This window comes from Tympanuchus pallidicinctus, unplaced genomic scaffold (genome assembly GCF_026119805.1).
Source record: "Tympanuchus pallidicinctus isolate F22 unplaced genomic scaffold, pur_lepc_1.0 scaffold3, whole genome shotgun sequence".
In the NCBI taxonomy this organism is placed as follows: domain Eukaryota; kingdom Metazoa; phylum Chordata; class Aves; order Galliformes; family Phasianidae; genus Tympanuchus; species Tympanuchus pallidicinctus.
The window spans coordinates 52,716,058-52,737,236 of NW_026294747.1; the positions used below are offsets into that span (position 1 = coordinate 52,716,058).

The 21,179-nt window shown below is 39.2% G+C and overlaps 1 protein-coding gene across 1 annotated transcript in view; it reads left to right on the forward strand.

Moving 5' to 3' along the window:
- The window catches only part of KCNH5 (potassium voltage-gated channel subfamily H member 5), a 151,143-nt gene that overhangs the window by 52,055 nt on the left and 77,909 nt on the right, over positions 1-21,179 (forward strand). Inside the window, exon 7 of the mRNA XM_052696097.1 lies at positions 4,669-5,098. Coding sequence (XP_052552057.1) covers positions 4,669-5,098 — 430 coding nt within the window. The remainder of the gene's footprint in view (positions 1-4,668; positions 5,099-21,179) is intronic.

A 21,179-nucleotide genomic window follows, 5' to 3' on the forward strand; every position in this document is an offset into this window, starting at 1 on the left:
TTTATTAACTAAAATTTAGCTTAAGAAGGTCCACATGTGCTGTGATCACTTTCTTGACTGTGGTGAGATGCCCTAAAATGGTTCATAGAAAGGTCCTCAGTTCTGGTGCTTAGTGACTCCATAAATTCGTCAAAACCGCCATGTGCTGAACATCAAGATCTAGAGAAAAGTTTTTCTTGTTTTCCTCTAGCCTCATCTGAAGGCAGTACTGTGTGTTAAATGGTGCAGTACCAATCCCCATTTTCAGAGCCAGAAGGATATAAGTGTTGGAACACATTTAATTTGCATGTTTTTCTCTCTCCCTTTTTTTTTTTTTTTTTTTTTTTTGTCATTGCTGTGGCATATATGCCTGCAGCTAACAACGTATAAACAAAAAATCATGGAGTGAAATCTAATCAAAAAAGTGCCCAGAGTAAAAAACACATTGTTCCCTAACAGGAAAAAAAAATAAATGCACAAATGTACTATTTCACTGTATGTACTGGGATTTAATTTTGCGGCTTGAGCAGATTTTAGAGAATTTAGATGGTAGAAAATGGCTGCTTATGCCTTTATTTTACGTTTATGCAGTAATTTCCTACTGCAGAAAAGACTTATTAGATTAGCAAGTAACCAGCTGATTAAATTTTTTATGCGTTTTACGAAGATGCAGCTCTGCTATTCTTAGAATTGCTCCTTCTACAGCAGACCCTCCTCTTGTGTTTTCCAGCTGAGGACAGGACATCTCCGGTGCTAACACCAACTTGAATTATTTCCTGCACTTGTTAACCTGCATTTTCCTTTGGTGACAATGTTCCCTTTATCCTCTTGCATGTCTGACTCTTGACCCCTGTGTAACGTGACTTTGAAAGCTTCATTCTTCCTGCTGACTGCCTTATCAGGGATTCATTACGTGTGGGAGAGCTTAGCTCCCACTTCTGGCTCAGGGTCCAGAGGTCTGTTCCCGCTGGCTGTACTGCAATTGCAAAAAAGATCTTGCTCAGTCTTTGGTCAGAAAAATTTAGCCGGAAGCAGACATGCAGCTTAAAGGCTTCTTTTCTCATTGAAGACTGAAGTTTGATAATGTGGTAGCATTTAGGATCTGAAATGAGAAAGTTCAGGTAGCTGTTAACAGGAAGGAATGGTCCCCTCTGCATTTCAGAGCGATATCCCCCCACTATCAAACTGAATTAATTTTCTCAGCATATAAGAAAAATTGAGAAAACAGATTTTGCTAGATGCTTAAGTCAATAAGCTTTGATTTGTTTATTCATGAATGGATTTAATTTAATTCTGAAGTTGAACATCTTTTCCCCAGAAATGTCCTTCTGGATAAATTTGACATTGTCAGCTTCCTCTGTGGTGGTGCCTTCTACTATTCACTGAATAGAAATGGCAGTGCAAAAGCTGCTGGTTCACAGCTACTGCGTGTTCTCTCCTGATCGAGGGACCTCAGAAATCATGGGGAAACTCTCTGCAGTTGCACTGGTGTATGACTTACGCTCCTAAGCTCATTTGATTTGGGACTTCAGGTTCCAAACTTGACAAACAGAATGCAGTTCTGAAGTAGGTGGTTTTCCTGTTAGAAGATTTCTGTGTCTGAGATGATGAAGAAGAGCAATTGGAATGAATGTCCTCTTCCGATGAAGATATGGTCATAAACATTGGCCAAAACCTCTAAGGACAGGGTTGGATAGTGTATATCATGAGATATTCTCAGTCAAAGAAACACAGAGCAACAGATACTACAGATTATTGCCCCCAAAAACCAAATATGGCAGTAGAACAGCACACACCCCTCTCAGAAGGCAGGATTTGCAGTATCAAAAGCATGTATTATTTAAGTGATGCTAGCACCAAACTGGATCTTATGCTCCATTTAAGGTTTCTAATCACCTCTCTGTTCCATGAGTGCTGAGGTTATTCCAGTTAGAGCAGGTGCCTGCTCTTTAATAGAGAGGGTTTTGAGAGGCATTTGCTATGGAGCATAAATGCAGTTAAAAGAAAAATGAAATAAAAGGCAGCAAGTAATCAGCTGAATTAAAAACACCAAAATCTGTAATAGCTCAGGCTTGATTCAAGGCAGTTTTCAGTATAATTTTCAGCAAAGGGACTGTTGGTGTATTTTGGGCAGAGCTTTATGTATTAAGAGTTGGGCCAATATTGTCAAGAGATATTTGAAGTATAAAGGTTCCTCTGACCAGCTGTAAGTACCCAGCACTTAATAGTGCAGTAAAGTCACATGCCCATTTAGTATGTGTCAAATTGCTCTTTCCTAGGTAGTGTTATATGGAATACACTTCTAAGGCTCCTGACATTGTCTCAGTGTTTTGCAAAATTAGATGTGACATGTGACCCCTCAGTAAACGTATCTGATTATTTTTCCACAGAGTAGTGTGTTAGACTGAGCAGGCCTGAAGACTTATAGGACGTTTAAGTAAGATTTGTTCAATTACTCTTTGGAAAGAATGCTTTTGAATGTCAGCTGAAACAGAACATTTCTCTTTGTTTTATATATGATTGTTATCTTGGCTTTTAGGAAAAGAGAAGCTGTGGCACAGACTTTCTTCCAGGCTCTGACATGAATATATATTGTTATATTGTTATATTAGTTGTACTACTGCTAAACAGCCCATGTAATTTAGGGAATGAAGATGTAATATAGATGGAGGATGGCTTTCTGGTCAAGGACTGACTCTTAGATTTGGATTGTATGGCAGTGTAAGCCTTGTTGCTGGGACAAATGTAAACTACTGGGTGCAGAAAATGGATTTCAAGTTCAGATTTCAGATCTCTAGCTCCTCAGCTATACTGCTTGTAATGAACAACGAAAATGGAAATAATGTATATCTCTCTCTTTTTTTCCTTCTTATTTTTACATTAGATAATGTGATTTACTATGACTCTGTGACAGTGTTTCTGACTCATACAGTATTCCACTGAAACCAATCCATTGCATAACAAACTCTTTTTTGAACTTCCCAGATTACTGCACATGTTGACCATGCAGAGTGGCTCAAAGATATATATCCCAAATCAATTAATAGGTAGATGTTTAGATGAAAATAAGTGATAAACTAGACCTGTATCTTGCATAAATGCAAAATACAGAAGTGAAATAGGGAAAATTCCACTTCCCTCTGTGATATTAGTCATCATGTGAGCTTGAATGCAAATAAAGAACTTCAATTTATTAAGGATTTGGGGATCTGAAACAAATTCCAGCAGGGTTTGAAAAGCATACAATAACTTTGTTGAACAGATTACATCTAGCAGTATCAGTTGCATTTCACTCTTCAAACGTTAATTGTGCGAAGAAACAGAGATGCAAAAGGGGGAAGATTCTCATATGGAAAACTCCAGAAAGTGAAGTTTTTTACTGTTTGATAATGTAATTAGCCAGTGTTTTGACTAGACTGATTTGATAATGATGCATAGAAAAGGGCAATTTAATCTTGGCACGGTAAGTAGGAATGTTTGCCTCATTGCTTTCTGTGTCTTAATTTCGACTTTCAGAATCTGGAGACATTTAATTTAATGTTTTATATTAGAAACCTTCTTTTGCAAAGCTTCTATTTTAAATCACTAATTAATTTAATGCACGTTAGGCATTTCATGGGATTGCAATAGATCAGGAACATGTTTTTTTTCTTTCTGCATCTATAAACTCTGTTAAAATACATTGCCAACTGTGTGTACGTAGAAGAACAAATACATTTCTTGTTGTTTCCTCTCAGACGTTTCCATCAATTTTTTGATTGTCCCTGTGCTTCTGTTCCATAAATATTTGTGCTTGCACTTACTTGTACTTCATTTATCTTGGCTGATAAAAAAAACCCAAAAACTACTCAAATTCTTGCTTTAGGAAAGTATCTGCAATATCTGTTGATATGCAAAGAAATTAACCCTGTGTGCAAAGGCATGCAGCTTTCTTGCCAGTGCTCTGTAGTCTGTATTTCCCTCACTTCAGAGAGGTGATGTGCCCACACAGTTTTTAGGTCTGTGTTCAGTCAGTGAGATATACTTACAAATTACAAAACTGGACGTTACATTAGCTGTAATAAAGCATACTATGAGATGGAGAGCATTGGACTTGGACCGAAGTTAGCCAGCTACTGTCTGATGGATGCAAGAGCAACGGACAGATTTCTATATTATTTTTAAAAGTAATTACAATTACTTTCTGATGTTTCTCTTGTGCATCTGGTAATGCTGCAGGCTGTTGAGGCAGATGGACCACACCACTTTGGTCAGAGTGACAATCCCCCTTCCTTGGTTTTAATGTATTGCTGTTGTGTTCTGGGCAGTTTGGAGGAAAGCTCCCCTAATGGTGTACTTCAATCTCTGCTCCTCCACCATATTTGACTTCAGAGGTCAAAGCAAAATGTACCATTTACTTCAAGTTGGTGAAAGTTCATCCGTGTTGTAATGAACGTGCCATTTCTCACTTTGAATTTCACAGGATTCTTTTGTTACTTTGAAAGATTTAAGTTTGAACTAAGTAACTTATACAGCTATCCAATGCCAAACTTAATTTACCCCGCTGAGGACAAAAGTACTGCATCATCTCTCATCCAAGGCACTAGAAAATGTACAGAAAGGTTTCAAACAGCTGCAGGAATCACTGTAATTTTCTTTGTTAACCAGCAGGATTCCTCTGATGAAATAATAATCTTTTTTCTTTTGTAGGGGATCAGTAGCCTCTTCAGTTCACTAAAAGTGGTGCGTCTTCTCCGACTTGGTCGAGTTGCCAGAAAGTTGGACCATTATTTGGAATATGGTGCTGCCGTACTGGTACTGCTGGTGTGTGTGTTTGGACTGGTGGCCCACTGGCTAGCCTGCATATGGTACAGCATCGGGGACTATGAAGTTATAGACGAAGTCACTAACACAATCAAAACAGACAGCTGGCTCTACCAGTTGGCACTGAGTATTGGGACACCATATCGATACAACACCACTGGCTCAGGGCAGTGGGAAGGAGGACCCAGTAAAGACTCCTTGTACATATCCTCTCTCTACTTTACCATGACAAGCCTTACAACGATAGGATTTGGAAACATAGCACCAACCACTGATGGAGAGAAGATTTTTTCAGTGGCCATGATGATGGTTGGCTGTAAGTAGAATTCGCTTTTACCGTATTTAAGCCAAAGGAGATTGCATATGCAGTGAGATGATTGCATAGAATATTTGCAGTAAGCTTTTTGACGCTATAGAGAAACTGAAGTCCCTGTAAATGATCATTAAATGAACTTGAATTTATAGTTAAAACTTTTAACTTGTTTGCAAGAATAAGTATAGTAAGTCCGTAAGTGTGTCCAGTGATAATTATGTATTGAATTAATGTCCTCTTTTTTATACTTTAAAGATGGTTTCTATCACATTTAAAAGACCTTGACTGAAATTTGGTCAGAAGTTGGATTGTATACTCTAATCCACACAGCCTGATTGAGTTTTGCTTGTAAGTTTGGGCAGTCTTGGAAACATTTGAAGTGGGTTTATCCAGTTCTGTAAACATGTAGTGATTCCGTGGTGATTGTGTACTCTATTGCAGTGCTTTGACTTACAAGGCCAACAAGTTGACTTACAGCAGTCTCATAAGTGTGACGGCCTTCGTCACCAGCAAGGCTAGAAATGAAAGAACTCACAAAATACTACAGTGCACCTTTGCTTCTTGCTGTTTCTCTTCTGAAATACTTTAAAAACAATAGTGGTAAAGCACATTTCCCATTTGCAGTGCTGCCAAAGTTAGATGACTGAGCAGCTCTCCAGGTTAACAAGACATTTCAAAATACAGCAAATGATGCTGAAGATGTTAATGCTGTTTGGCAAAATTATTTTCCTGTTAAATAAATAATGCTTGGTATTTCACTGATGCTTTCTATTTTCTAAGTTCCAAACGAACACTAAGCAATTATGTAACAAAAGAACAAACAAAACCTTTTGAAAATAAGATCTGCATAATCTCTCTGATAATTATCTCTGCTAACACTTTGAGCTCATCCCAGAGATGTACTGAACTTTAAAAAGTAAGTTTTCTATCTTTCTAGATCTTCAGAAGATTAAAGCTATTTATTTGGATATTTTAAAATGCTTATTTAAAAACAAGGTTGTGATTTTATGACTCTGGTTGAAGTGTGGTGCAATTAAATTTATTCTCAACAGAATCTTTAAATGATGGTTTGACGTGCTTCAAAACATTACAAAGTCCATAAAAAAACAAATCCCCAAGCTAGATCATTAATGAGCCATTGCAGCTGGGCTATGGAAAATCTATAGGTGCTGATTAGCTGTTTGTTGAAGCTGCTGGGTGGTATTCACAGAGGACTTGGGCTTTGGATAATGCAGTGGATTTAGAATGTTTTAAATGCAGTAATAATTACTTTCCTTGGCTTTCGGAGGGACTTCTGTTGCCCTGAAGAGGAGTGTCCCAATAGCAGTAGTAAATGATTTAGGGTGAGGTGAGAACCATAATAACATAATAGATAATGATAATGGTTGTAATAATAACAAAGTAATTACATGGCCTCAGTAAGTGAAATTAAATGGAGCTTGTAACCTGCTTTGTATTTGCTCTTCCTGGGTTGTGCATGTCTTTCATCTCTGAAGCACAAGCCAAAGATGTAGAATAGGATCAGAATTACAGAATGATTTGCTTGGGAAGGGACCTTAAAGATTCCGTTGTTATAGCCTGCTGCCGTGGGCATTGATACCTCCCACTAGGCTAAGTTTGGTGATCAAATGGTTGAATCTTTTATAGCCACATCAGTGAATATTTGGTGATTTTCAGTTAATACATCCCACTATGATGACTGCTCCTGTATTCTAAAGGAACTGCTTGATTGGTTGAATACTGGTTAGAAAACAAGTCAGTTTCCAAATAGATACCAAGCAAATGCTTTGTCCTTGGAATATTTGTGCAGAGAAGTCAGATGTGCAGGATTGTGTAAACAAGCTTTGTAGTGCTAGCTGCTGAAAACATGGCAGTATAACATCAAACTAGGGAGAAAAACACAGTAAATAACTGATGGATAATGCTATTTCTCAGGCGAAGTGTCCAGGTTTATTGTAAGGAGGCTTTGGCTCCCAGAGTAAGAGTAAATAAGAACTGAAAATGATTAATTTGAGTTGTTTTCAAAACGTTTCCATTTTTCTTTGGAAACAGTGCAGAATTCAATTAACGTTCAATCAATGAAAAAATGCTGTACTAACTCCTGTTGTAAGCAGACTGTGAGCAACATCGGTAGCTTTCCTGAAGAAGTTTGCTAATACCAGTAGTTGATATTGGCGACATCTTTCCTAACAGACTCTGCCAAATAAATGTCTTATACTTAGTGCTGGAATCAGAGATAGTAATTCATCACAGTCCCAGCTGCCTACTCGTGCAAACTTCAGATATGAAAGAAATTCTTCGCTGCGTTGTCAGCTGGCAGTGGCTTGTTCTGCATGCCAGAAGTTTCTTATTCATGCCAGCAAAATTATCGGGATGTTGGAGGAGGTTCTGGAGAGATTTGTAAATCCTTCTGGTGAGCAGCACTGCACATTGGGATGCTTGTTCAGAAGAGCCAAATTAAGATTCTGTAGCTGCTGATAAAGCATTTTGTGATGTGGGATGGTGGTGCTGGAAACCCAGATGAATGTGGGTGGTTTTCTGTTTTATCACTGTTTTGTCACTTGGTTTTTCATTGAGGACAGAACTAAGTGGGATATTTAGACTGTGATACATCACCTTGTGTCTTACAGGAAAAAAAGGGCTTTGAATAACATAACCTCATTTGGTGGAGCTTACTTCAGAGGTCTTTTCACCCCACTTGCTGTTTCTTGGTGTGTAGGGCTATACAGCATTATTTTTTCTGCTGCTTTTTGACACTTTGAAAAGCTAAAAACAGCAAACATAAAGCATTCTATGAGGAGGCTGCCAGATTTGTCCAAGGTTTACTGTTTAAATACCTATTCTGCATCTGTTGCTTAGAGTTGCTGAATATGCACTGAGAGCCTGACTCATGTAGCTCCTTTTGTGTTTATATAGGTCATTTTTATCCCATTTGCTGTGCGGCACAGAGGAGCTAAGTACCTCCATCAGATCCTTTGAATGGACTAGGAATCATTTATCACTCTGGAAGGACCTTTCCTGTTGGCTTCTGTCAGCTCATACTTGCATCTTTAGCAATCAACTCAATCTTTTCTGTTGCACTTTGCTTTAGCTCTGTCCACAGGCAAACTCTGGGCTTCTGTAGCACAGCCACAGAAGTGGATGTAAAACTATCTTGTTTTGTGCCTTTCACAAAAAAAAAAAAGAAAAAAAAAGAAAAACCCACAGTGTTCTGGAGAAACCCAAAAAGAAACTATTTATTTGTAGACCACTGAATATTAAAGCTATAGGGCTCTGTGTACAGCTGAGTACATGTACCCTTGTGCTTACAGTGGGAGAAAAGTGGCCAGATTTCCAACTTGCATCTGCAAAGGTCTCTGTTACACTTCTGTGCAGATCTTGTGTAACCTGGAGCAATCAGCTTGGCTCTGACTGCATGCAAAACTGCAGTGAAATAGTTCTGAACACTGTGCAGATTGCATGGTCTCTATAGCCCCAGAAATATGGCACTTACATGACTTTATTTATCCACCTGGATTGCCCAACCGATTGCATATTTCATCTCAGCATCAACAGAAATTTAGTACGTACCACTCTGCAGTGATGGAAGTGCTGTGATTATTCCCACTGCAAAGGAAGATGCATATGATATCCAAGGCAAAGCATTGATGAACACTGAATACTTCACTGTTTCTTAGAATGTTAACATCCCAGAAGAAACTCTTAGTCATTCTTGCATCTCCAGAATAGCTCAAGAATGGTGCTTTATTATTCTTGCTTTAGAGAGGCAGTTAAATGTCTTAAATGCATACCTTGCCTTGGCTTCTGTTTGCTTTCAGATTTATGGGGGAATGGTTTGGGCCAAGTTATTGTTTTTCACTGACTGGATTTAAATCATAGCAAAGACGAATTTGTTAACCCAAGTGGGTTTTATGTATGAGCAGAATTTGCTACTGAAGTTGTATAGGATACTTTGTCTGGAAAATTGGTCATTCCTGCCAGGTATTGGAGTAATTTCTAGACAGGGCTTTCCAAAACTGAGTTGCTAATTTCATGGCATGAAATGCTGACTTCTTGTTTTCGTCTTAAAAGTACCTGTGATGGCAATTTGCACATTAGGAAAGAAAACAGATGTGATTGCTGTAGCTTTGACCCCAAGTTGTTATTGTTCACGGGAGAGCTGATGAAGGAAAGCGTGCGATCCTCTAGAGACCCTGCTCCACTCTTTCGATTGAACTAAATGGAGAGAGCAGGACATGCTCCTTTCTGTTGAGAACAGGTGCACCTGTAGTTGTAAGACCCTCCTGTACCAAGCTGTTGGCTGCCTGTCTCACCCTTTTGCTGTTGCTCAGCTCTTGTTTTGGAGCAGAGACACAAACTGTCAGTCATCTCTGCATTTATTTGCCAAAACCCAATTCATTATTCAAGTGAGTTCTTTCATTGTTCAAGCAACATTAGTCAGCTCCCTGCCAGTACATGGCAGTTAGCCACTTGAACACTGCTGGTATGAATCACGGAGGTTTATCTAGTAAATTTGTTAAGTGGTGGCTGAACCCACGCACTGACACTACAGTGTATAATTGTAGGAAAGCACTTGTCTGGCGGACTTCCAGGCAAGCATTCCCAAGGGTCCATAGGATTCAATTTCTGGTCCTGAGGAAAAGTGTGTGTGTAAGATGGTACCTTCTAGCAAAAATCGTTACCAGTAGCGTAGATTAAATCATATTTCACACAGCAGCAGATAGTAACGTAGAAGGGCTTTCTATCTGTAGGAATTCATTGGCTGAAGTGTTTAACCTTGACCAAATCCAGCCCTGCTCTAAGAGAAACCTTTCAGGGTCAGTGCTGTACAAGTGCATTTTCTTCTGTGGGAATGTAGGATGTGGGGCGGATGTGCCTAGGAGATGCCAGAGAAGCTGACCTCTTTGAAAGGAGAGGACGTGTGTCAGTTTTTGAGCTGCTCCTTACAGTATCTTGAAATCACAGAATCATTAAGGTGGGAAGAGACCACTAAGATCATCTAGTCCAACTGTTAACCCACCCCCACTGTGCCTCACCCCACCATGTCTCTCAGTGCCACATCTGTCCTTTTCTGCAAGAGCTCCAGGGATGGTGACTCTACCACCTCTCTGTTCCAGTACCTCACTGCTCTTTTGAGAAGATTTTTCCTAATATCCGAGTTGGATCTCCTCTGGTGCAACTTAGGGCCATTCCTTCTCATCCTATCATTGTTACCCAGGAGAAGGGACCGAGTCCCACCTTGCTGCACCCTCCTTTTGGGAAGTTGAAGAGAGTGATAAGATCTCCCCTGAGCCTCTTCTTCTCCAGACTGAACAATCCCAGTTCCCTCAGCTGCTCCCAGATCCCTCACAGCTTCATTGCCCTTCTTTGGGCTGGTGAGGGGAAGCATCTATTTGAACGACAGCATGGTCCTGCTGGCCGGGTCTATTTGCATTATCAAGGCTCACTAAGAGGAAGGCATGAGGATGCCCCCAAATGAGGAGCTTTTCTGTGTGCAACTTCTTCCCTCTCTTCCTTTAAAAGCATAGATCCACTCAGGAAGGCATGGACTCAACAACATTAATTAAAAAATGTAAAAATTACATTAATTAATTAATACATTAATGCTCTGTCTCAAAGACAGAGCATTTTATTTGGAGGATGTGGAGTTTATCTAGAGGAAATCATTGGTTTCTAATTGGCCTTCTAAGAGATATAGGGCTAATGGAGGAGGAGGTGTTGATGTGGAGATTGCCTTGCAGTAAAGATGTGCTTGACACTAGGTGGTTTTAAGCAGATGATAGTGTTGTATATTTGCATCTAATACTGTGCTACTGAGAACTTTATAAAATACAACGTAACAGGTTCCTTGACAGCAAAGGAGTCCTCTCCCAACTCCTCATTAAGACTGAGGGCCAGAGATTTTCTCAGAAGGGCTTATTTAGGTGTGTTTCTATTTGTCTTGTTCTGGGCAGGTTGGCATTTAACCTTGTCACCACTATCCAACTAGTTGAAATGTCAGCATCTCCATTAACCTGTGTATTGGAAGAGAGCATATGTTGGTATTTCAGAGCTCAAAGAAAGCTTTTCAAAAGCCTGTGAGTCACTTATAAGGCCAGGGGTAAAGCCTTCTGTGCAACTAAGACAGTGATGCAATAAGGACATTGGGATAAAGGCAGGACTGGCACAGGCTGCCCAGGGAGATGGTGGATGCCCTGTCTATGGAGATATTCAAGGCCAATCTGGATGGGGCTCTGAGCTGTTAGAGCTGTAGGTGTCCCTGTTCATTGCAGGGAAGTTGAACTTGTTGCCATTTAAACATCCTTTGTAACTCAAATGATTCTGTGATTTAGTAAATTAACATATTTGCTGTTTCAGATCAGTCAGAGAGTTATATTATGGAAAATGCAATAAGATTAATTGGCAGAAGCATCATGGAGGGCATGTGTGCCTTGTTTTGTTTTAACTCAGACGTGCCGTAGATTTTCAGATATTCAGTTAGCTACATTATGGCAAAAATATGTTTCTTATGTAAACAGTTTTAAAACAGTAAAACAACCTCCTTGGGAAGCTTTATGGGAAGTTTTGCTAGGTTATATCTAGCATGTAAAAGCTTTACTTTTATTATCATTGGCTTGATATGTTTAAATGAATTTATGGTATAGGAGAGAAGTTCCAATGACTGGGAGAGGTAAGACTGAACAAATGTTTAGTGCTATTGAACTATGTTATTTAAAACAACTGAAAAATGCTATTACATAAATTGAATTATTAAATGTGGAAACTCCACCTTTCACAGTGTTTTTGTTCTCACATGGTGCAAGTGATTACCTGAGATTGTCCCACAGGGATTAGCAGATTGTCCCAGATAACTCATAATATCTGTATTTTTCAGGAAGCAGAAAGTTTCAATTAATGCAACTGGATCAGCATCCAGTGTATCCAGTGTATCCATGTACATCCAACACATCCAACTACATCAGAACACGGCGCAGTTTCATGGCGCATCATTCTATATGGGTAAACAAATCCTAGATAGAAGATAGGCACTAAGGTATTTCACCACGTGGATGGAAGAGACTGGAGAGATTGTGTTTTAAGTTTCGAGAAGCCAAATTTAAACCTGTGTTTCCAAGGATGGATGTCCTTGGAAAACTGCAGGACATAATTTTGTATGCTCACAGCACCAGTATCTGCATGGAGTTGGTGCTTAGAAGGGAGAACTGTATAAATGTTCTCTGCAATATGCACAGATGGAAGGGCTCAGGCCAGTGATCCAAACAGATCCTGCCTGATTCAGTACTCATACACCACATGTGTTTGCAGTTAGACCTCTGATATTGGCCCAGTTTAATTTGCAGTCAGGACCTACCATTTATGAACCAGAGGGTACAGAAGTCGTTAGGCTTCTGAACAAGGAGACAAGTTGCAGGGAATGTCCTAATACAGAAAAGTCGAATCATGTCAGTAAATCAGACTTCAAAATACAATTACTTCCTTATCTCAGTCAAGAGATGTCCTTGCCCAGATTTTCTTGAGTTGAATTTCATAAGTGAAAAAAAAAGTGACATAATTTTGCATTCAGGGAGGCTGAAAAAGCTCTTCTTTTCTTTTCCCCAAGAAAAATGAAAAGTCCAGATCTCTGGGAGGTGTCATTATTGTGCTGCTCTTGAGGTACTGTGATTTGGTGGTACTAAGAGATGTCAGGTAATTGTATAAACTATGACAGATATGAGTTCTTGGCTTCTTACTGCTTCATTTTTGTAGTCTGGAGTAGCACGTGATGTTTTTTCTTGAAAACACTGAGAGCACTGGAGGCTGAGCCTGCATGTCTTTCTGTTCATTGTTTCCTGCAGCTTTTTCTGAAGAATCAGAAAAAAAAAGAAGTGTCCCCTATGTGGGAGTATGACTGAAGTTCCTCCTTAAAGGTGCTTACTCCTTTTGCTTTGGTTTGAAGAAAGGGCAGGATAGCATCCAAAATGGCTTCTCTCCCCTGGGCATCTGCCATGCTGAGTCAAAAAATATATATATCTTTTTGTGCTTCAGCAGGAATATTTCGGTCATGAATGATTAAAAATAGTTGGCTGGCCAGCAGCCAGCATGGATTTGTCACGAAGAGTTCATGGCAAGTTTATCTGATTTCTTTGATGAGATAACTGTCTGGTGAATAAGATAGATCTAGTAGATTGATGTATCTGAACATTTTAAGAGGCTTCTGACACTTTTTTTGCATGGCAATCTCAGCAAATGAGTGAAAGATGATCTAAACACTGTCTTGGCCAAGTCATCCACACTGATTGAGAAAGTTTTCTCATAACGTAATCAAGGGCTTCACTGTCAAACCTGGAAGGAGTTGTTGGGGATGTATTTGCCCCCCGTGTGATTTTGCTCAACACTTTCATTAGCAGTTTTGAGTGGCAGAAAGAGAGACTACATCAGGAGAGTTAGAAGAGTTGCAAATGATTGAGAAGACAGCATCAGAATGCACAGTGACCCTGATAAATTAGAAAGGCATCCCAGAATCACCATGGTGAGTGTCAGTAAAGGCAAGTGCAATACTCTGTGTATATAGAGGACAAATCAAATGTGTAAGTGCAACATAGGGAACAGCTGACTCTGCTGCTTTGAGGTTGGAGAGGATAAAGGAGGGGGTGAGGGAGAGGCAACTGCAGGCTGAGTGTAATGCAGCTCTAGGCCACAGTCTCCCTCTGGGAAGCATCAGGAGCAGTGTGATAGGCAAGAGAAAGGGGAGGTGTTTATTATCCTGGGATTAGGGCCGGGGAGACATGGTTTTTGATAGAAGGTTTTAAGAAAAGTGGAGACCATCTGGGGATAGAGAAGATCAATAAAAGTCTCTTACAAGACAGGATCTCATGAGAACTGATTTACTTGGTTTAAGCTGATGGAAGCTGGAGGGAGAACATGAAGATTGACTTCTACCCTGGGAATAGCATGCTTGAAAAGCAAAAGTGGTTGATCCTGGGTGTTTTCTGAGGGGCGATTAGATCACTTAGAAAGGAAAGCAAGTGCAATTTTGGAAATAAGGCAGATTGTGGTGTTTCAGATCCTGGGTAAAGTTACTGCTGGATTTTGTAGACTCCATTTCCTTGGCAAGTATCTTTCAGGCTCGCTGAAGGTAGCCTTGCTCATGCCTCAGTATGGCAGTTAAACTGAGCAATCCCTTGGGGTCCTTCCAACCCAGCATCCCTGTGATTCTGCAGTAAGAATAGCATACAACTGAAAATCCCTGCTGTGTGTTAGGCAAGGCACAACTAGTAAAGTTCACTTTTTCTAGGTAGTTGACCATCCTGTAACATTTATTGATGTTTTGTGATCCATGACTTTGTATTTGCACTTCATACTATATTGCTTGCTTACTTTAACTGCAATGAATGTGTGCATGTGCAGCATGTTCTGCTGCCTCTGGAAATGCTGTTGTAACAGCACTAAACAAGCACTGAAATGGGATTGAATGCATCCAGCACTAAAAGAAAGTTTCAGTGGGCTTTTTTCCTCAAATACTAGAGATATGTGGCAGTGTACATATTCTTTAACAATTTTGGAAAGCATCACTTTGAGCTGGTAATTTTATTTTTCCCCTCCTTTTTTCCTATCTATATTCCTTCTCCCCCCCACCCCCCCCAACTTTTTTGTATTACTTAAGAGAAAAATGGTAGGAAACTTGCAGTCTTTCCTAAAGATTGAGAAAATCAGGGGCAATTTTCCCATTTTTAGCAATCTGTCTCTTCTTCCATAGGAAACTAAGAAAGCAGATGAAATGAAGAATAACAGATAGATAACTATATTTTTTAACAGTTGAAAGATTGGTATTTTTTTCTTACTTTTTTACTTTTGTTAACAATATTTTCTAGTAGAACAAAATATATAGTATCTTCTAAATTGTTATGAAATTGAAATGTAATTCAAAATTCTATTGAAATATGACTAAATTGGTGGAAAGGCAATCGTAAACATCTGACAGTCATTTCTACACGATGCTGTGATAGTTAGAGGTGTTGTAGGCTGAATTCCTCTGCAGGACAAAGCTCAGCTCTGTAGAAATAGCATCTTGTTGCCCTCTGTGTCAGTTTTTCCTCAATTGAAGATTATCAGTTTTGAGGTAGAAACCCCTTATAGTGGAACTTTCTCAAAGTTTGAACACTGAAAATAGCAGTTATATTAGTGTTCCTTGAAAGTGCATGTTTGTGTGTGCATATGGCAATGGTAACTGTAGTGGCTGGGCAAAACTGTAATTCACCATCTGTAATGGCAAAATTGAACAGCCTGAAACATCATCAGTCTTCACGTCGTCAAACTTAGGATGTGTTATTGCACCCTTTAAGTCTCATCTTTCTTGCCTTCTACCTGATTGAATAGGATTAGGTTAAAGCTGAGGAAGGCAAAGCAAGTTGTGATGAATCCTCACCCATTTTATGAAAACATTCAGTCAGGTCTTTCAGTGCTTTCCTGACCTGGGACCTTAAACATATGATGTGTTGTAACCACATGAATAGTCCCACTGACCTCATTAGTGCTTAATGTGAGCTTACCTTTAAGTGTTTTTCTGGCTGCAAGCCATAATGAAGGGAACATTTTCAGCATTTAAGGTTTACAGTTGGAGCTTCCAAATATGGTTGAGAGGGAATTAAGAGCCTAAGTCCCATTTGAAGGTCACTAGGGCCAATGCCTAAAATTCATGTAGGCTTGTAGTAAACTGTGGCCATCCATCCTTCTCAGTGAATTTCCGTGTATGAAAGTAGTTTCTTGCATCACAGATTAGAATGTTCACCTCTTTGGAAAAGACATGGGAGCACTATCTTTGCTTTATATGGTGAAAAACTAACTTTGTTAGCCATTTTTCTTCCCTGTCCAGAAACGTTTTAGAGTCCAGAATCAGATGGATGCTTCCCTTACATTATTTTTGAGTAAGAAATTAAGGTATGAAGAAACTTACTATTGTGATTCATTAATGCAGACATTTCCTGCCCAAATTGGTAGTCCACCTTACCTGAAGGAAATGTAACTTTCTAGTTAATCAAACACAGTCTTTCTGCATTAGGAAGGAAATAAAAATGGAACAAAGCAAGTCAATAAAGTAAGAAAAAGCTGTTGACATTAGTGCCATGTCAGAAAATTATTGAAAAAGCTGAAGTGCGGGTTCACCCCGCGCTAATTAGTTAAATAAAAAAGCTCATAATTGAGATAAATGAAGTAGAGGAGGAGAGAGCTGGGAAATGGGCATGGAGATGCTTGCAGCACTTATGGTAAGGTCACAGCCTTTGGGGGGCTTTGGCCAACTTTGACCAACCTTCCTTTTCTGCATGCACCATGTTGGTTTAGCAGCGAGGCCTAAGCTTAAGGCAAGACTTTGTACATCTGTTTGAGTGGAAGGATGTACTGAGGCTTCAGTTGTAGCATGGTGTAAAAGCTGGTCCTGCTGGGAAGTGAAACACAGATGAGATTCTGCTAAGGTCTTGTGGGACGAGCTCCTCATCCCCTTTCTGTTCCTTGGGTAGGAGCAGGCACCCACATCGAGGCTGCTCTGCTGGTTCTGGGATGCTGAGGGGTGGCATTTGCTGTTAAATGGAATTTTCTGTGGCTGAATTAGAGAGATTTATCTGAAGCATTAGTCTTCATTTCAAAATAATGATATTTTTCAGAGATTGTAGCAGATGTACATTATCTGTGCTAGGTTAACAGGCTTTGGTGCAGGATTACAGTTTTAGGAAGCTAGTGACTTCATAGATCCATCAGCCTACTTTGGCATTTTTAGAAATATATATCTGTATTTTTTTCCCAAGTTATAGTGGGGCCCAGCACTGCAGGTGGATTACATATTCTACCAACTGCTAAGGGATCAATCCAGGAATGCACGAATAATTGTTTGAATTAAGTTTCTGTATAACCTGTTGAAGAACAAACAAACAACAGTGCAGGAATATCAGAAAGTACGACTGAATGAGATACTTAAATGCTCAATACTATGGCCTTGCCATGTGAAATACTGTCTAGCCAGCTTAGGAGAGATTTAAACACTCCTACATTACAGACAGAATAACTGGAAAATTATTCGTATGGTTTCTATAGATTTGGTTTTGGTTAAATGCTTTCTGTGTGCAAGAAAAGCCATTAAATGCTTTTAAATATTTGCAGTATTTTAAGAGATGATTAGAGAATTTGTAAGGAATTTAATAGGAACTGCATTGGTAGTGAACACCCACATGGACACAGGATAGGAGGGGCAGGATGCAGAGTTGAACAGATTTGATGTACCTAATTAGTCAGATTGTTGTTGTTGTTTTTACAGTCTGTTATTGATATACAAACATGCTGTTGAAGAATTAGTAATCTAAAACACTTTGGTTCATTACAGTCTTTAGTGCTGCTCTAATGGCCATGCTCCATCTGGATGATAATAAGAAATAACGGACCGTAGAGAAGTTATGTCTCCTCACCTTATATCCATTTTCAGCCAGCTGAGAAAGCAACAAGGAGGGTGTTTGCTGAAATACAGCAGTTGGCAATTATAAATTCAATGGGAACAGAGTCTTATGTTCTTCATCACTGTGCCAGATATTTATTCCTTACTTCCTTTCCGTCCTGCACAAATGTTTGTGACCAAATATATACTGTGGATAAAGGCGTGTTGTTGTGTCAGTATGACAGAGACGTCTTTGAAGCGGCATGACATTTTTAATGGGTTTTATGTTGCTACAATAAGAGCGTTGCAATGGATGAGACTTTCTCATAGTTCATTGTCTTTCAGGTTTGAGCTGTAAAAACAAAACATCTTCGTGTATCGGGACAATGGCAGCACATGGAGGTTGTTAACTATTGTAACTACTATAGCTTTTATCTATAGATGAGAAGGAAAAAGAGTCAGCTGTGGTCTCTTTTAATTGGTAGCATTTAGCAGAGGAACAGCAGCTTTTTGGGTAGAGATAGCAAAAGGTTAGGGCTCTCATCTAGAAATGTGAAACCCTTAATTTAATTTCCAAGTCTGACATTTGGTGGAATGGTGAACTTTGGCATTTGGTAAATTTTGTGGTTCTTTTTTCCTCTCTGGGGCTATGCCTGATTTATTGGTTTAGATGTTAAATAGCTGAGGGCAGGAACTCCCTGTGTTTTTGTGCAGTGCCTACCGAACCACATTCCTGGTTAAAGGGAGCCCAAAAACAAAAGAAAATGTTCCAAGAGTCACAAAATAAGGAAATTTGACTGCACTGAATTAGTCTGAATTTATGTAATGGACTCTAGCTGACATACCTGGTGGACCATTCAGACCTCAGGTAAAATTGAGAGAGTGCAGGATGCATTTAATTTTTACCAGTCTGCATTCTAATAAGCTCAGATGAAGGCAGAAATAAATGCAGTGCTCTGTACACTGCACTGACCAGTGCAATGGCCTGTACTTGGGACACTCAAGATAGCCAAAAGTTCATATGGGTCTGAGCAGCAGAGTAGGTGGGAAGAAATGAGATGAACCTTGGAATTGATTCTGATTTTTAAATGTATAATCTTTCACCTTGGGAGATTCTGCCTCTGAAGTAGGATGGGAGATGGTTGTTTTTGCTATAAGCAGTATGTTCAATGGAAAATAATTTCAGGATTACCATAGCGAAGGTGCATGCAAACAGTATGGATCTGTTCTGAAATTAGTGCCAAAATTGTGCTGAAATTATCTTGCTTCTGGTAAGAATGTGGTGAACGTATGTAGGCATAACAGCAGCCCAATTCATCCTTATCTTTTATACTACTGCAGTAGGAGGTTAAAGGCAGAGTCACTGTGCTTTAGTAGAATGTTGAGATGCTCATGACTGACATGACGAAACCATAGCAGTTGTTTGCTATAAAACTACAGGAGGTTTAGAAGCCCTGTTGTAGATGCTGAAAGCGTTTAGGACATTGGACCGCATATTCAAAACACTGATAGATTTTGGGGAGTTTGTCCCATTTGCTTTCGGAGAGATCTGGGCTTTTGCATCATATTTTTATCCTGAACACCTTTTCCATTTGAACCAACATATGATGTAAACTGCTCCCTTTCCAGATCCCAAAATATTAATTATTCATAGGAGATGTGACATAAAGCTGCCAAGCAACAGCCAGGGTTAAGATAAACCATTAAACCTTTACTCCAAATTCCCTGACCTTTGAATACTATGTCTCTAAGTGCTAAATCTCAATAGTAGGCTAATATTACATAGATCTAATCCCTCTTGCCCCCACAAGAAAAGAATGGACCACTTAAAACCACTCAATTTTTATTTAAAGATTTCATGCTTTGTCTTTGCTTTCCACACCAAATTTCCTTGCTTACTTGTTCCTACAGCCTGTTTCTATTGGAGTAAGCTAAGAAAAAAAGCATAATAAATTTGGTTGAACCACAGAAGAACAAAAAATTGTATTACTGAAATGCTTTTAACATTGAAAGGATATTTTTGAAGTGTGTATGTATGCTTTATCGTAATGTTCATAATGACATTTATATTTCTGACTACAACTGCTGTTACTCTTCCACGCGCTTCCAGAAATGAACAAAAGTATATTTTTCATGCACAGCCACAACAAAAGAAAAACCTGAACACATTTTTCTTCAAAATTCCCATAAATGAATCAGGCCAAAACAAATTCAACCAAGGAAAAGAGGGAAGTTTCAAGTGGGACATGAAACCCCATGTTGCTTATTTGCTCTCTCTGCAAATAACATTTTAAGTTCCTTTCTTACTGCAAACTGAATATCCTTATTTTGGTTAAAACCCCACTGAATAGACATCTGTGGTAACAGTATAACCTTACCACTATTTCTTGCCTCAAATAAAATGTTACAGTCAGTTTTCTATTTTTAGTATTTGCTTTCCTTCATTTTATAATCACTTCTCATTCAAAACACCTAACTAAAAATACTGCGGAAGTTAATATCCTAGGTAGAAAATTTGGTTGGTAGAGTGTTAGAAAATGAGGACAATGGTAGCTTTTGACAAATCCATTTCTTAGGCTTTGATGTTATTCCTTCATTTTAAAACCAAGTATCAAACAGTAGACTTACATAAAGATGCTTCTGCGTTCTGGATATCTGATATGTTGGATAAAGATGTTTTGCCAATTATCCCTTTGTTATCCTCAGGGACTCTGTCCTTGTATGTGTTTTTCTTGAAAGAGTTTGCACAATGATGGCAGTGCATTCTTTCTCCTATGCTCCCCCTAAGTGATTGCTGAAGCGGCACAATGCTGTTGACCCAGCATCCAGCTAGGTTGTTATTGTGCAGCTATAATTGGAAGAAGACCACCTAAGTTGTCCCAGGATAATATCCTGGCATCATTTTTCTGCTTATTTCCATGCAACTAGAAATGTTTTATTCCTGCTGTTCTGACAGTGAAGTGAGACCTGCAGGATCCATAGGTCCTATGTGCAGCAGCATCTTCCTGATACTAATTTCTGCTCACTCTTTGTGAGAAGACTAAATGTGGAGCTTGTTATCTTGGGGACTGATTTACATGGCATATTTTCATTAAAACAGGAGAAAACTACAGCATCCATTTCTCTTTTTTTTTTCTTTTTCTTCTTTCTTTTTTAAAGGAAAGCCAGGCTGTACTGATGATATTGAGATGTGAAGGTGAATGCCTATCAACTCAGAGGCATTTTGTGGCCCTTCATAGCATCAATTTGTACATGCCAAAAGCGAAGCCAGTGTTGTGCATCGTGGTAGAATGTGGGGTGATAAGAGAAATACTTTTCTGGGGGGATGAGGGGATAGTTAATTATGAAGTCATTCATGCTATTCCGTATTGTGGAAGTAGCATGTGAAATTCTTGCTGCAAATTAAACCTCCCTGATACAAAACCATTCCCGTAATCTAATTAGGCTAAGTACGTCGCTGAGTGTTGTATGGGATGGTTAATGAAAATATTTGTAAGCATGGATCATGCTGAAATTAGAAAAGGTTCGAATTAATTACAATCAGGAATTTTGCTGCTTCTTTTCCAGCTGGCTGGGTTGAGGGCTGGTGGTGATTTTGGTTCCCTTTTACTAAAAAAGAGATTTTCTGATGTCTTCTGAAACATTTATTACCACAGTGGGTGTGTTTTCTTTCCTTAGGGAGGT